The sequence below is a fragment of the Dama dama genome, chromosome 11 (assembly GCF_033118175.1).
Source record: "Dama dama isolate Ldn47 chromosome 11, ASM3311817v1, whole genome shotgun sequence".
Classification (NCBI taxonomy): domain Eukaryota; kingdom Metazoa; phylum Chordata; class Mammalia; order Artiodactyla; family Cervidae; genus Dama; species Dama dama.
This window is the reverse complement of record NC_083691.1, coordinates 36,394,805-36,411,246: the sequence shown is the minus strand read 5'-3', so window position 1 is coordinate 36,411,246 and position 16,442 is coordinate 36,394,805. Positions and strand designations below refer to the sequence as shown.

The following is a 16,442-nucleotide window of genomic DNA, read 5'->3' as shown; positions in this document are numbered from 1 at the left end:
TGATGGGGAGGAAGCCAACACTGCTTTCAGCCCAATAATGAATACAGAGGGAAATGCAAGGTGACCCTCACCGGGTATCAAGTGTCAGGAGTAATCAGCCCTGCAGATGTTCAGGGAGGGAGTTATGGTCTAGAGCAATCAGGAAAGGCTTCATGAGAATTCCCTGGAGCCCTGGTGGTTAGGATTCCACGCTTTCGTTGCTGAGGGCACAGGTTCAGTCCCTGGTGAGGTAACTGAGATCTCACAAGTTGTGCTGCGTGGCCAAAAAGAAAAAGGAGAGGCTTCATGACAAAGGTGAGATGGGAACTTCAGTGCTCAGAAATCCCAGTGTTTTCACAGTCAGGCAGGCATTGCCCCTCAGTTCCTGGGCACTGATGTGATTCCTACATCCCTTCCTCGTTTGGAGCAGGGGCTGGACATTGATGCTACGCAGCTTCAGAGCCTTCTCAACCGGGAATTCCTAAGTGGTAAGGACCTGCTGGTCTGGCCCCATCCCCACGGCCACGCCAGGCCAACGCCACCCTCTCTGATCTCTCAGTCCTTTCTGCTCTCCCGCTCAGGACCTCCAGGGGACGCGTTCTCCTTGGATGAGTGCCGCAGCATCGTGGCTCTGATGGATGTATCCTTTGCAGTCACCCACCGCCCCCCCCACTGCCTCCCCAGCACTGAGAGCCTGTCTGCTCCATCAGCTTCCCCAGGAGTCTAACCGGGACAGTAGAGAATCTTTTTTCACTGTCACTGTTTTCTTCTTCCTTGGTTCTAAGGGCTCGCCAAAGAGCCTGGGCTTCTGGGGACTCTGCACTAACTCACCAACTCCCTAGAACCACCAATGCAACAACAACAACACTATCTATCAAGTGTCTACTGCATACCCAGAATGGTACTGATATTTTTTCCCTTGTAGTTCTTGCAAGAATCTCTGTGATATAAGAAGTATTTTCCCATGGTACAATGGAAGAAACGGGTTCAGAGAGGTTTAGTCATTCACCCAGATCGCACAGCTAGTCAGGATTTGTGCCTGGATTTGAACTTGAAGTTTTCAGCCTTGGAAGCCCATGTTCTAATAGTATTCTTCACTGCTTGGTGAAGGATAGTATCCTAACTTCTTTCCTTCTACCCCTCTCCTTACCACTATTTAAATCCCTTGCTCAACAAACCCCCAGTTCAATAAAGGTAACAACCACCAAACTGAAAGTCGCTCAGTCACGTCCAACTCTTTGTGACCCCGTGGACTATACAGTCCATGCAACTAATGTAGGAAATCCTAGGTCTGCATGGCAGTTACACCCTGTTATTACTATTCTGTTGCATTGACAGATGAGGCTGGGCTGGGCCGTGCAGTGACTTGCCCTAGTTCCGTGGTCACAAGTGGCTGGACCGGGACCTAAACCCAGGATCTCCTGCCTCCCGTCCTGACTTCCACTCTCCTGGGAGCCATTTCTTCCCTGCCACCCCATCTCCCCACTGGTGGGCATATCCCCAGGGGTCACCTTGCAACTCTCCCCTTGGTGTGAACTGTCTCCCTGAGGGGACACAGATCCCCCAGCTCTTTCACTCTTAACAAGGCTCTACTGGGGACATGAAGCTGGGCATTGTCGAATAAGAGCCATCTTGATGAACTCATCAGTCAGGCCCTGTCTCTTGACTGTTGTTTATAATCACTCAGAGACACTGCTCATCCCTGCAGATAAATCAGAATGGCACTCAGAAGCCCCGCAGCCTAGGGTAGGTAACCCCAGGGGAGGTCCTGTCTGCTGGACCCCTGCACAGAAGACCAATCTTTTCTACCCTTCCTCCTGCTCACCCCTCAGTTCCTTCCAGTGCCACAGAGATCCATTTTTTCCATTAGTTCTCATTAAACTCTTTGTATGGAAGGACCAGGCTTCCCTGGTGGCTCAGACGGTAAAGAATCCACCTGTAATGTGGGAGACCTTGGTTTGATCCCCGGGTTGGGAAGATCCCCTGGAGAAGGGTATGGCAACGCACTCCAGTATTCTTGTCTGGAGAATCCCCATGGACAGAGGAGTCTGGCGGGCTACAGTTCATGGGGTCACAAAAAGTCGGACACAACTGAGCGACTAAGCACAGCACACAGCATGGAGGGACCGGGGCTGGCCTTAGTACCCAGAATGTGGTCGATCCATGGCCGCACACTTAGCACATGCGCTCATCTCTCAGCCCGCCTCAGGAGCTGCAGTGACCTCCCCCCACCGCTGCTCCCCACTCCCCTCTACAAAGGGGCCCCACCCCAACTGGTGAAGGCTGTGTTTGGGGTTCACCCTCTTTGCATGGGTGCAAATGACATTGGCACCCCTTTCTCAGGGCTGCCTTCTTCCAATTGCCCGTTTTCTCCTGTGAAATGAGTTGAAGCCCAGGTCCCTTTTAGACTCATCAGAGCCAGCTGGCATGGGGCCACGTCCAGGTGACTCTGGACCACCTGTGTTACTAGTTGATGGATGGAGCCTCTCCAGGCCTGAGGCCCCTCTGCTCACTACACACAAGACTGCTCGACTCTTAACTCCCCACCAGCTGAAGGTGAACGGGCGACTTGACCAAGAAGAGTTTTCAAGGCTGTGGAGCCGTCTTGTCCACTGCCAGGTACCAGCATGTTCTCTTTTGACTAGTGTTCATTCCAACTGGGTTAGCACAGATTTACTGGGTGCCCGATTCTACCCCAGGATTGAGGGCTGTGAAAGAAGGGGAACCTCACCCCACCCTCAAGGAGAGCCCCCCGTTTTGCTTGAGGAGATGTGCGTGTACCACTGGACGGCTCAAGGCAATGCTCAGTCAGGTGGCAGGCTGAGGACCGCTCTAGGAGGCCAGAGGAGAAAGGGTCACAGTGGACTCTAGCTGAAACTGCCAGCGGCCACCGCCCTCCCCATTTCTCTGTGGGCCCACTGCAGCGTCCCCCAAGCTGCTAGTTCACCTCGTTCCCTTCCCCTGCCTCTGCCAGAAAACAGATCAGAGTCACAGTTGTGGTCTGTGGCCTCAGTGTGGCCTCACCATTGTTCCCAGGACAGAGTCGAAACCCACCAGCTGTACCCAAGACCCTCTGGGTTAAGACTCCACTTTGGGGTCTAGGAGAAGCCCTTTCATTCATCCCACCTGCTCCTTTGGACCCTAATGTGAGATTCCTCACTTTCCCCTCCCTGCAATGGGAGCCTGCCTGGTGCCCACCCAGCCTGAGAGTCCAGACCCCAAAGCTCCGTGGGGGCCTTGCCTCCCCTCTCCAGATCGGGTTCGTTCCCACTCAGCTCCCAACACTTGAACTCACAACAATAAGATGCAGATGCTTCCTGTTTAATACTATTTATTTATATCACCTACCTTTGATTGGAGTGATTGGGTTTCCCATTGGATACAGCAATGACTGATGGCCTGTCCTCCTGGGCAGGGAGCCCTCATGTTCATCCTTTCCCCCAGTGTCTTTCACAGTGTCCAGCACACAGCAGATGCTAAAAAGTGCTGAACAAATGACTGAACGAGTGCATGACACCGAGTCCCTACCTAACTGAGAACATCTAGGACTCTGAACTCACACAAGCCAAATAAGGCCAGGAAAAAGTTCTCAAGCTGCTCTTTCACCGTAATTGGCTCTTACAAAAAGCCAGGACTGAGCACCTGCTGGGGGTATTTTGCTTTGAAACATCCCTGGTTCAGTCCTCTGGTGCTTGTCTGTTTCATCAAGGCACATGACTCACCAGCCCGTGTTCTCACTTGGGAAACAGGAGGAGGCTGAGGGTTAGAATGAGAATTAGAGGGAGGTAGAAAAGTCCCCAGAAAATGGAGAACTACCCTGTAAAGAAATTGAGGTGTTCAGGGGACTCCACCCCGAGTAATCGCCCAGTCCCAGAGGCAGTTCTCACTAGCGTGCAAGGTGCGCTTCTAAGCTCTTTATAAGATGTGCTCATTTCTTCCTCGTAGCAAACCTACGAGGTGGGTAGTACATTGGCCTTGTGCTACAGAGGGGGTAGACTGAGGCCCAGAAAGATTAGGTCACTTGCCCAAGGTGACGCTGCTGTAAATAGTTAGGCTGGGATTTATACCCAGCAGTTTGGTTGTGAAGTCTGTGCTCTTAATGCCCAACCTGGGCAAGCTCTTTAGCAAACTCTTCATGTCCCTGGAAAGTGACAAGCCACCCTGGGTGGATGGAGCCCGGTCTATGGGGTGTAGAGGCTCAAGGAGAGCAGGTTGGTAGTGGGGAGGTGCAGGCCTGAGAGAGGGGCCCGCAGCCCTGCAGTTGGCAGCCAGAAGGTCAGTGGGCTTTAACAAATGGAACCCATGCTGCCTCCCCTTCCCCCACACCCTCCTCCCCCCACCACCATCCTCAGCTGTGACCCTTCGACCTCTGAGCTGAGCCCATCATGTTTTAGTGAAGCAGCCTCCAGGGACGGGTATAAGATCTTCCAGGACACCCTTTCCACATGGGCACTGGGGCTCATATGGGTTTCTTGCTTCTTCCTCCATATCAGAGTGTTTTCCAGAACTCCCCAAAGAATGCTGACGTTTTTCTCAGCTCGGATTTGTGGAAGGCCATAAAGGACACAGGTAAAGCAGACAACCCTTTGAGCTTTGATGACTGGGAGTGGCAATGGCGTGTGTGTGCGCCCCCGCCCTCTGTGGACCTCCTGACTGCAGACTCCGACTCCACCCTCCCCCACCTGAGTTCTCACCTGCCAGTCAGCTCTCCTAATTGCCTTCTCTCCCCAGCACAGCGTTAACCATGAAAAATGACCCTGAATCATTGATACCCTACCAGAAACCTAGCTTGCTTGAAGACACATCCACCTCCAGCATCCAGTCCATCAGGGTTAAATACCCACAGGCCAGCTGGTGCCCTCTCTTCGCAGAGGTTCTGGGGTTAAGTGAAATCACATGGTATCTGTTTGCTTCAAGGAGGCAAGAGCTTTCAGTCCTGGGAGAATGATAATAATACCTAATACCGGAGGGTGTGGATGCATCAGAGTTCAGCCACAACTTGCACGCACATCACCTCCTTTGATTGTCTAAACAGCTCTTGAACTGGGCAGGGCAGGAATCATTGTCCCCACTGTCCCTGCAGGGAAATGGCCCACAGAAAGGTGAAGTCAGGAAATTGCCACCTTCCCTAATGAAATGTAAAATCAGACTCCCGCAGGTCACTGCTGAAAGGGCAGCCTCAATGGGTCTCCCTCCTGGGGCTCCTGGCCTGGAGAGCAGGTAGAAACCAGAGCTCTTGCTCCCCGCCCCTACCCCCACTTCCGCCTCTATCCTCCCTCTTCCGCTTATAAAAATACTTGTTTATTTGGCTGCATCGAGCCTTAGTTGCAGGAAATGGGCTTAGTTGCCCCCACAGCATGTGGGCTCCTAGTTCCTTGACCAGGGATCAAACCCACATCCCCTGCATTGGAAGGGGGAGTCTTAACCACTGGCCCACCAGGGAAGTCCCTCCCCTCCCTTAAGTCTTCACAGAAGAGGGTTGTGGTTCTCACACTTGAGGTTGAGGAAGAAGCCCCCGGGGGCTCATGGAAGCAAGGATTGTTGAGCCTTACCGCCCACCCCAAGGTACTGGCTCAGGAGGACTGGGGTGGGACTTGAGAACCGGCATTTCTGACAAGTTCCCAAGTGAGGTCAAAGCTCCTGGTCTGGGGATCACACTTTGAGAACCACTGAATGGCCAGTGGAAGTTGAAACCTTTAAAGGAGCCCTCACCCATGACTCCAGACTAATAAAAGGGAGAAAGAAAATAGCTGGAATTCAACTGAAAAGCTTGCAGGGGCCAGCAGGTAACTGAAGAGGGCAATAGAACTGATGTGATTTGAGGGGCAGTTTGAGAATGTACAAGCTGCACGCATGTCCTATTTAAAAGCGTTCGAATTCATGTTTTACTAATTCTGCAGGAGAAAACAACATGTCTCAGACTATGTGGGGCCCGAAGGCCACCAGCCTTGTCCCCATGATGGATGGTCCAGTTTACAGGGTTCTGCTAGCTCACTGGGGTGCATAGACCCCCTGATTTTCAGTCTCCCCTTGTCGGTTCTGTAGTCAGTGCCTCCCTGGAGCTTATAGCTAGACACATAAGATCACAAAGAGGGCAAGGCAGCTCTGTCCTGCCCACCTGAGGTCTCTGCTCTGAGGACCAGCCTCATCCCTGGATGACCAGCCTAGGACTGGGCCCCTTCTCCAGGAACCGCACATGAGACCACATATGGTCCAGGACTAGGCAAGGAGGGCTGTTGGAGAGGGTCACCTGCAGAGGGAGGCCTGACAAGGTGGGGCTGGGAGCAAACTTTTCAGGTGTCCTGACAGCTCCCATCCCCACAGGAATTATCAGATGATTGTGAAGAGTCAGCAGTGTTTTGAGTTGGCCAAACTCTAAAACAGTATTGTTGGGGCCTGGAAGCTAACATACTAAAGAGTCACAAGTACACAGAAGAGGAGTGGACTGGCCGCTGAGCCAGGTGGAGGAGGGGATGGTGGTGAAAGGCCACGAGGTCTCCACGCAGGTGTTTCTGATTTCCTGAGGTGTAGGATCATACCCGTTCCTCCCTGTTCACCACCTGCCCCACTGTGTCCCAGACTTCCTTGCAGGGATCTCCATCACCAGCGAGCTGCTGGACCTCATGAAACTCCGGTACAGCGACAGCACTGGGAGAGTCAGCTTCCCCAGCCTGGTCTGCTTACTGATGCGGCTGGAAGCCATGGCAAGTAAGTGTCACCTGGAGACCATCACGCTGACTAGAGAATACAGCAGAGGACCAGGAATGCACTCTGGTTCCAGGCCTGGGCAAGGGCTCAGTAGTGGGATGGGCTGGAGTCCTGCAGAGGAGCCCTTATCCTGAGGGGCAGAGCCAACATCAGCCTAGGTGACCGTGGTGCTGGCCTGAGACCCCAGGCTCCCTTCTGCATCCTTTTCTCCCCAGGACATTCCACATCCCAGATGGTTTATTTCCTCTTCACCCTTCTCAGCACCTCTCACTCAAGAACAAGGTTAAGTCACCATGGCCCCGCTCCAGATTGTTTACGGTTCAAACCTACTCTTTAGTCATGCAGTGAATGGTTTGATCTCTGCTGAAGGATTTCACAAATGGTGTCTTGGTGGGGGCAGGAGGTCCTCCCAAGGCCTCAGAAATCCAGCTATGTAGGCCAGAGTTTTTGACACTTTTTAGCAGCATACCCCTTTGTTTGAAATGAAATTTCACATGAAACCCCAAACCACAATAGAGCTGCAAACGGAGCTATGGTGGCTGAGTTGAAGTGGGGTCTGGCCTCCGCTCACATCATTCCACCCCCTCCCCCCTAACCTCCTCACCCCACCGTGTGGTCCTTAAACCCCACAGCTCTAGCCCCACACCTCTGAACTAGGCAGTTAACAGGACAGAGAGAACAGGGCCCTGGGAGGGTAAACGAGAAGCCAAAGGTCTAATCTTGCTCCAGAGAATTCGCAGTTGGACAAGAGCTCTGCCCTTGAAATACCGCCTAAGACAAGACCTCTGCATCTCCATGGCCAAGAATAGAGGGTCTAAAGTGCAGGGAAACTAGAGAAGGGAGGGGCGAGGTGGGCAGAGCAGTCAGGGAGCTGTTTTGAGAGCTGAGCCCTGAGCTGTCTCATGGGTGCGGAGTTTAACTGGGAAGAGAAGCGGAGAGGAGGCGAAGCACAGCCTGTGGCTTCTCATGGGATCAAAACGCTGGGTTTCCTCTCATGTGGGCCCAGGCCCGTCCTGATCCCTCCCCTCCTCTCTACCCTAGAAGCTTTCCAGAACCTCTCCAAGGATGGAAAAGGACTCTACCTGACAGAAATGGAGGTGAGGCGCCTTCCCCTCCCAGAGACAGGACACAACCCCGGCCACCTCTCCTCACCTGATTCCAGGGGGCATCTCCCTCCCTGAAGCTATTGAACAGTCTGTCAAAGGCCAGCCAAGCTGCCGGCCCCGTGCCTCCAATTACTGCCTTTATATATCGCTAGCTGCCAAGGCTGCTTTAGGATCTTGGCAGACAGATTTTATTTTTTTCCAATAGCTTAATAAAGCAGAGGATGATGTGGGAGTCATAAATCCAAGAGGGAACTAAAGAACACCTGCTGGGCTCCCTGTACGTCAGACTGACCCCCAGTGAGTTTTAGAGAGAGCCTCCTGGCCCAGCCAGCTGGTCGACCTCAGCTGTCCCTCTCATTGCCCAGCTCTTCAGGGAGCAGCAGACGACAATGTTGCAACAAGGGGCTGAGACCTCCTGCTTGGGTGGGAATTAACTGGAAAGAGCTGATGGAACTAGACTGAGATCTTTCAAAGGAAGAGGGAACCATTTGCCCCACTCTGTGTTAAGCTAACAAGTTTAAAGTTTGGTTGTAATAGGGATGTTTATTTTTCAGTGGATGAACCTGGTGATGTACAACTGAAGCCAGGAGGAGAACAGGCACCAGAGCCCAGGTAAGACATGGCAGCTTTGGAATCATTTCCTCCCAAGGGCACAATGTGTCTTCCCCTCCAGGATCTACACACAAGACTCTCTCCCTGGGGGCAGCCTCCCCAGAGATTACAGAGCCCTCATCTTCGTGAGTCAAGGCTTACAAGCTGCTTGGCCTGTGAGTTTCCAAGCCAATACTGCAGATTTCATCCAAGTCTTATGTACATTCATAAAGGGTGTGGCCTGGAAGTTATGAGTGAGGAATTTAGAATTTTTTTCATTTATTTTTATTGAGATATAGTTGATGTTTAACACTGTGTTCATTATAGGCATACAACATAATCATTTGATATATGTATGTATTGTGAAATGATTACCATGAAAAGTTCAGTTAATATCTATCACCTCACATAGTTACATTTTTTCTTGTGATAAAAACTTTTGCAATTTACTGTCTTAACAACTTTCAAATATACAACACAGTATTGCTAATGATAGTCACCATGCCATATGTTATATCCCCAAAACTTATAACTGGAAGTCTGCACCTTGTGACACCTTCACCCATTTTGACCACACCCTCACCTTCCACTTGTGGTAACCACCACTCTGTTGCCTGTATCTATTCAGTTTGGGTTTTTTATTAGTTTCCACATGCAAATGAAGTTATACAATGTGTGTCTCTCTCTGACTTACTTCACTTAGCATAATAACCCTCAAGGTTCATCCATGTTGTCACAAATGGCAGAGACACCACAACGGGCTGAATAATATTGTGTTGTATGTATATGTAAATATGTATACCACATTTTCTTTATCCATTCATTCACCGATGGACACTTAGATTGTTTCTGTGTCTTGGCTATTGTAAATAATGCTGCAGTGAATATGAGGGTGCCTATATCTTTTCAAGTTAGTGTTTTTGTTTTCTTTGGATAAATGCCTAGAAGTGGAATCACTGGATCTTGTGCTAGTTCTGGCAGTTCTATTATTAATTTTTTTCAGTTTAGTGACTGTTTATAGAACAGCTCCTATATGGCTATGTGCTGGACTCCAGGGATTCAAAGATTAAGAAAATTCACATGGTTTCCACCCTCAGTTGCTCACTATAGTGGGAGAGATAGTCTTGTAAATAGGAAACTATGCTATAATATACAAGGTTCAGTGAACGAGGCTTGGGTGCTATGTGGATACTAAGAGCAGATGCTTCAGATGATTTCTGCTTTGGACAAGATGATATGTTTGTGGGATGCCCATATGAAGATCTCCCATGGACAGCTGAACACACAGGTCTCTAGGGAAATCAAACTTGATCCTTGCCTTGGAGGGTCTTGCTGTGAAATGAAAGAGACAGAAATGTAAATATAATAGATCAATTACAATACTCTGTAGAGAAGGCTAACACAGAGGTTCACACAAAGATGACAATACAACTAACTTGGCCTGCAAGTTGTGATGTCTCTCTAGGAGACAGCCCAGGAGCTGAGTCTTGAATGATTCAGAGTTGTTACCCAGTGTTGTGGATAGTTGTTGAGGTCAGCGCTCACATGGAATTCTTTGGATAGACTGAGCAAAGCTTCAAGGCACAAAGACATTACCAGATGGGGAGCCAGTAGATGATATGCAGGCAGCTGGTCATGGGAGGTTCTCTTCTGAGGGCAATATACACAGTTTACAGTCTACCTTGACACAAGTAAAAGGTGGCATGAGGTCCCCACTCAAGTGATGGGTGTTTTTTTGATGGTCCTAGGAGTCAGTTCAGTGTCCTGTGGAGAGCAGACACCCAGAGCCTATTACTCACTTTTTAAGAAATCTCCATACTGTTTTCCAGAGTGGCTGTACCAATTTACATCCCACCAACAGTGCACAAGGGTTCCTTTTCGCCACGTCCTCATCAACACTTGTCTTTTTTATAGTAGTTGTGAGGTGGTCATTCTACCAGGTGTGAAGTGATATCTCATTATGGTTTTGATTTGCATTTCTGTAATAATTAGAAATGTTGAGCATCTGTTCATGTGCCTATTAGCCATCTGTATGCCTTATTTGGAAAAATGTCTATTCAAGTCTTCTGCCTATTTTTTTGATGGGACTGAGTTCTTTATATAGAGTTGTATGAACTGTTTATTCACTTTGGATATTAACTCCTTGTCAATCACAGCATTTACAAACATTTTTCCCAATTCACAGGTTGTCTTTTCATTTTGTTGATGGTTTCCTTTGCTGTGCAAAAGCACTTATTATTGTTTTTATTTCCTTTGCCTTAGGAGACTGATCCAAGAAAATACTTCTATGACTTATATCAAAGAGCATTCTGCCTATGTTCTCTTCTTGGAGTTTAACATGAGGGAATGTTCAAATCTCATTGTTTTACATGTGACTATCCAGTTTTCCCAGTGCTACCTGTTGAAGAGTCTGTCTTCTTTCCATTGTATATTCTAGCCTCCTTGTCATAGGTTAATTAACTATAGTTATGTGTATTTATTTCTGGACCCTCTGTTCTATTCCGTTATCTATGTGTCTGTTCTCATGCCAGTACTATGCTGTTTTGATTATTGTAGCTTTGTATTATTGTCTAAAATCTGGAAAGGTTATACTTCTAGCTTTGTTCTTTTTCCTCAGCATTGCTTTAGCAATTTAGAGTCTTTCATGGTTCCATTTAAGTTTTAGGATTATTTGTTATGCTTCTGTGAAAAATGTTCTTGGTAGTTTGATAGGAATTGCATTAAGCCTGTAGATTGTTTTGGGTGGTACAGTCATTTTAATAATGTGAATTATTTTAATACAAGAGCATGGAATATCTTTCCATTACTTTGAATCATCTTTAATTTCCTTCATCTCACCAACATTTTTCATTGTCTATCTTTTTTGCTTTAGCCATCCTGGAGGGTATGAAGTGATATCTCATTAAGGTTTTGACTTACAGTTTCCTGATAGTTTGTGGTATTCAGTATCTTTTTGTTGTCTACTGGCCATTTGTATATCTTCTTTTGAGAAATGTCTATTCAAATCCTTTGTTTAATATTTGGTTATTTATCATTTTGTTGCTGAGTTGTAAGATACACACACACACACATATATACATACATATATTCTCGTTACCAGTCCCTTATCATATATGTGATTTGCAAAATTTTCTGCCATGCTGTAGGTTGTCTTTCAAGTTTCTTGAAGGTATCATTTTCAGAATTTGATCAAGTCTAACTTACCTGTTTTTCTTTTGCCACTTACACTTTCGGTATTGTGTCTAAGAAATCATTGCCTAACTTAAGATCATGAATATTTACTCCTGTGTTTTTCCCCTAAGAGTTTTATAGTTTAGCTCTTACATTTTGGTCTTTGACCCATTTTGAGGTAGTTTTTGTGTACGGTGTGATGTAGTGGGTCCATCTTCATTCCTTTCCTGCCAGAAGCTTCACCAAGCAAGCCTGGATGTGCTCCCATGGTGACAATACTTCTGTTCCTCTCACTTGTCTTCAACCCATCTGCCCTCCTCTGACTTAGTAAACTGCAATATTAAAACCAATCAGACAGCTCCTCTTCCCTCCCTCCTGTCACATCTGTTTCTTTTGAACAAAGCACACACTTCCATTGTCACACTGGGGGCAAGGTTTAAAGTTGTCTGAAATATTGAATTCTTTTTTTAAATGTTAAATATTTGGCTCTGCTAGGTCTTAGTTGCAGCATGTAAAATCTAGTTCCCTGACCAGGGATAAAACTTGGGCCCCCTACTTTGGAAGCATGAAGTCTGTCACTGGACCACCAGAGAAGTCCCCCAAAATATTGGATTCTTACTTTAAATAATGTTTTAAATATTCATGCTTTGGTATATGGTCCTTTGATATCTGAGGCTATGTTGATCTTAACTGATTGCAGAGTCTAGAGGTTTCGTACATGCTAGTCACACCCGCTAACAGTTTGTCTAACTGATGTCATCTACATTCATGTTGATCTACAGTCAATATGGCAGTAAAGTGCCTTACTCTAACAAAGTTAGTATTTAGAACAACTTCCCACTACACATAAATAATGTGTCTCGAGGGATGGGCCACCTCCTCTTACTCTGCATGAGGGTGAAATATGAGCAGCAGAGGCCCAGGTCCTGCTGATTTACCAACAGCCATTTTCACAAGAGTGGGTCTACTTCCATCCTAATAAATCCCGTCTCTCCAGCCTTCAGACCAGAGAAATTCTTTTTGAGAGGCAGGAATCTGCATTTGCCTCCACTGATAAGAAATCTCCCCACCTCCTTTAGCAAACATGCACCCGGTGATTACCAGGCACCTTTCACACCTAGGGTGTCCACCTTTCCAGAGCTGACCTTTAAAGAGAAATGTATCAAACTGGGATGATAACATGAACACTCCAAGGGCATAAACCAAGCAGGAGAAAGCTGGAATTCAGGAAACAGGAGGCTCAACACTAGATCCATCACTGGCTAGGGAACTCCAGAGTGCAGGGCTGTACAGCTAAATGGGAGAGCCAGAAGCCCAGCGGAAATCAGGAAGAGCGATCTTTGGGGAAAAAGGATCCACCTGCAATGCAGGAGACCCAGGTTCAATCCCTGAGTCGGGATTGAAAACGGAAGTTTTCAGCCTAGCAAAGGAAAGTTTTATCTAGTCCGACTCTTTGCAACCTCATGGAGTGTAGCCTGCCAGGCTCTTCTGTCCATGGGGATTCTCCAGGCAAGAGTACTGGAGTGGGTTGCCATGCCCCTCTTCAGGGGATCTTCCCAACCCAGGGATCAAACCTAGGTCTCCCACATTGCAGGCGGATTCTTTACCATCTGAGACACCAGGGAAGCCCCAGTCTAATCACTTAATCATGGGTAAAATAGTGTTCAGAAGGATTTTGAATTTCTGCTGGAGGGTTTTGGAAGAATTATTAGGATAATGACATAGACCAAGCAGATTTTAAAAATGAGGTAATTATTAATTCCTAGAAGAACAAAGACTTCTAGAAGAAAGCAAATGGAGTTTTTCTTCACTCAGCAGAGAACTGTACATACATAATTGTAATAAAATAAAAGTGGAGTATTGATTTAATAAAATATGTGACACAAATATATTAGAGAAAAGAAGGAGAGAAGACACAGGCACAAAAGTGGGTTAAGAACACCCCAGCTTCATCTTCCCTCACAAGACGTCAGTATGCATTTAAAATTGGTAAGTCAAGGGGATAACCATATAAAATATTATTTAGAAGTAAGGAGTTCAGAAGAAAGAGGTAGGAGAGAGGAATTCCATATAGGAGTGGGGCAGGGGACTGCAGTTCTTTCTTCATGCTTTGTATGAATGTCTTGAATTTTTAAATGTATCTTGGGCTGGACTTTTATGAAAGTAAATAAGAAAACTAGCAAATAATCTGAGAAACGGAGTTTAAGACTCAAGAGAAGAGGAGGGAGATGGAGAGCAGAGTTGAGACTATTTCTTTACCACATGGACAGGAAAGTAGGTTGTTAGAGTTGTAGAAAAAATGTCCATGCAAGAACATCACTTGAATCCAGGAGATAAGCCCTTGAGAAAAGCCACTCTTCCCTGGGAGTCCTCTGGACAGAGGACGGAGTTGCCCGTGTTCTCAGCCTTTTGGTCCTGTCCGTGGAGTCATAGGAACATCTGTTCCCAACTTTCCTTCCACTCTGCTGCAGGTACTCTGGAGCTAAAGGGACAGTGGTTTGCACTCAGACAGGGCAGAGTAGGGGTGGTAGGGTGGGTCTGGAGAGTTTTGAAGAATGAAGTAGAGTCACTGCCATCCACTGGAGCCACGGGTGTGATGGAGCTCAGCCAGCCTCGCCAGCGCGTGGTACACTCTGTTGCCTGTGGTCCTGAGAGTAGCATCTGTGGGAAGGGGCCTGCCTCTGCAGTCACTCAAAGAAAGGAAAAGCTTCTTTACTCCTCCTGGGCCTTCTGTGTTTGAGTGTCTGTGTCTTTTCCTAGGATGAGTTCTCAGTGATCACTCAAGAATCTGGCTCTTGTTCCATTGGGCTGTGCTGCCCCCACGGGTGATATACATCAAAGCCTGCCCTGCCTGGATGTAGTCAAAGCTGCCTTCAAGGAGCATGGGCCGGGTCCTCAGCTGGGTCAAGTTCTGGTTTGCCCAAGGTCATAAAACAGGTTATCTGAGTATCTCGGGACACCAGCCTGGAATCCCAGGAGAAAGAAGCAGAAGATGTTCCCTTGTGGGAAAGCAGGGGAGAAGGCACATCTCAGTCCCCTCCCACCAACCTAGTCATTTCTCAGTCTGACCACCCACAGGATGCTGTGCGTGACATGGGAGTGGTTCACTGGGTGTTTGTAGAATTAATCATACTCTCTGATATCTGAATCCTGACTGTTTCACAACCAGATGGCAAAATAAAACATGGTTTCCATAAAGGTCTTCAATTTCATGACAAGTAAGATCTTAGTTCTGGATGAAAAATACCTTTGGGGAAGGGGAAATCCAACCAGCAAGGCAAGCACCTCCCTCCCTCCTAATCTGTAAAGTCATAAGATAGTTCCAAAAGATCATGACCCACTAGAGTACAGAAGAGATTCCAGAGTGACCAGGCCAGACCTCACTCAGGAGAACTGGCATTTGAGAACTTATTCCTGGATTCATTTCTCCAGTGAGGGAATACTTGCAAATGTATGTGTCAAGAATAGGAGGGCAGGAACCTTCCAGAGTGTGACTTTTCTAAGAAGAAAAAATAAAAATGTTGGTGGTATGGGCAAGGGTATGCCATCATGCAAATACCCACACTCAGGAACTAGGTTAGCATTTGGAGGCGGATGTGTCCTGGTACAAGGAACAAACACATAGCCAACTAACTGCCTCTCACAGGGGCTGCTGCTAAGGGTTTGCAATCATTTCAGTAGCACAGCAGGGTGAGACACGGCATAGCCTGGGCCACATCATTGTGCGTCCTTGCCCTGTGCTTGGCTAGCCAGGATAGCTGGCCATGGTTATCAGCGTGGGCTTCAGAGGTAGACAGAGCTAATGCCTGAAGACCCCAAGTCCGAGGCTGTTACGCAAAACAGTGAGTCCTGACCGATCAAGATAGACTGTTTTAAAATAAAAGGAGAAAGTTCAAAAAAATGAATAGCTGTTTTGGCAGGACTCAGAGATGACCTTCACCTACCTGTACTTTCAAGTAGAAAGTCCAACACGCCTGCACACTTTGCTGATCCAAACACCTGGACTGAAACCCAACTTGGCCTGGGGAGCCCTCAAGTGGAGGAGCAGAAAGAACAGTCTTGCTTCCCCAGAGCTGGGGGTGACCCTAGTGAGGGTGGACATCTGAAAGTGCATGTGCACACACATACCAGGGAAGCCCAGCCCCAGAGAACAGTTCCACATGCAAGCCCACTGATCAGGGATGACATCAGTCTTGCTTCTCTCTAGAACAGAAATAGTTCCCTTTGAACAACTTGCTTCTCACCACCTCCAGGCAGAGGCAGGATTGCAGTGGAGCAGCACAGCACGTGTATGCCCCTTCCCGCCCTAACCTCTGTGCTCCATCAGGGCCCTGACCCCCAGGACAGAGTCCACAAGGACTTTAGATGATAACCAACTCAGTCCAGTGATGGGTTTTCCAATCTCAAAAACATGAACCTCACATTCAATTCACTTGTGTTTTAAATTAAGAACAGAGATGCTATAACTTATCCAATCTAAACATTTAAAGCCTTAAGTTTCATATAATAGCCAATTAGGAGGAGGGGCTGGGAACAGGGAAAGGGGAGAGACTGTGGAATAGAAGTAAAGGTTAGGTGGGAGGGAGGAACAGAGTGTAGCAGGCAGCACCAAGCAAGTGTAAAACAGGAACCGCTCAAGGTATTTTAAGAAGGAGGAATTTAACACAGGAAGCAAGTTGCTCCAAAGCTGTTGGATTAGCTGGAGGAGCACAGGCCAGAGAAACAAAGAAAGTGAAGTCGCCGACTCTTTGCGACCCCACGGACTACAGTCCCCCAGACTCCTCTATCCAGGGAATATTCCAGGCAAGAGTACCGGAATGTGTTGCCATTTCCTTCTCCAGGGGATCTTCCTGACCCAGGGATCGAACCTGGGTATCCCACATTGCA

At 47.7% G+C, this 16,442-nt stretch overlaps 1 protein-coding gene across 10 annotated transcripts in view; it reads left to right on the top strand.

Annotated features, from left to right (window-relative positions):
• The window catches only part of CAPN13 (calpain 13), a 101,824-nt gene that overhangs the window by 71,399 nt on the left and 13,983 nt on the right, over positions 1-16,442 (top strand). For 8 of the 10 annotated variants that reach the window (XM_061155095.1, XM_061155097.1, XM_061155100.1 and 5 more), the window contains 8 exons: positions 410-467; positions 561-619; positions 2,530-2,598; positions 4,473-4,548; positions 6,559-6,687; positions 7,729-7,784; positions 8,348-8,405; positions 14,316-14,726. In XM_061155095.1, the coding sequence (XP_061011078.1) occupies positions 410-467; positions 561-619; positions 2,530-2,598; positions 4,473-4,548; positions 6,559-6,687; positions 7,729-7,784; positions 8,348-8,374 (474 nt within the window). In that variant the 3' untranslated portion in view covers positions 8,375-8,405; positions 14,316-14,726. The other 2 variants (XM_061155098.1, XM_061155102.1) reach the window with 2 other exon arrangements.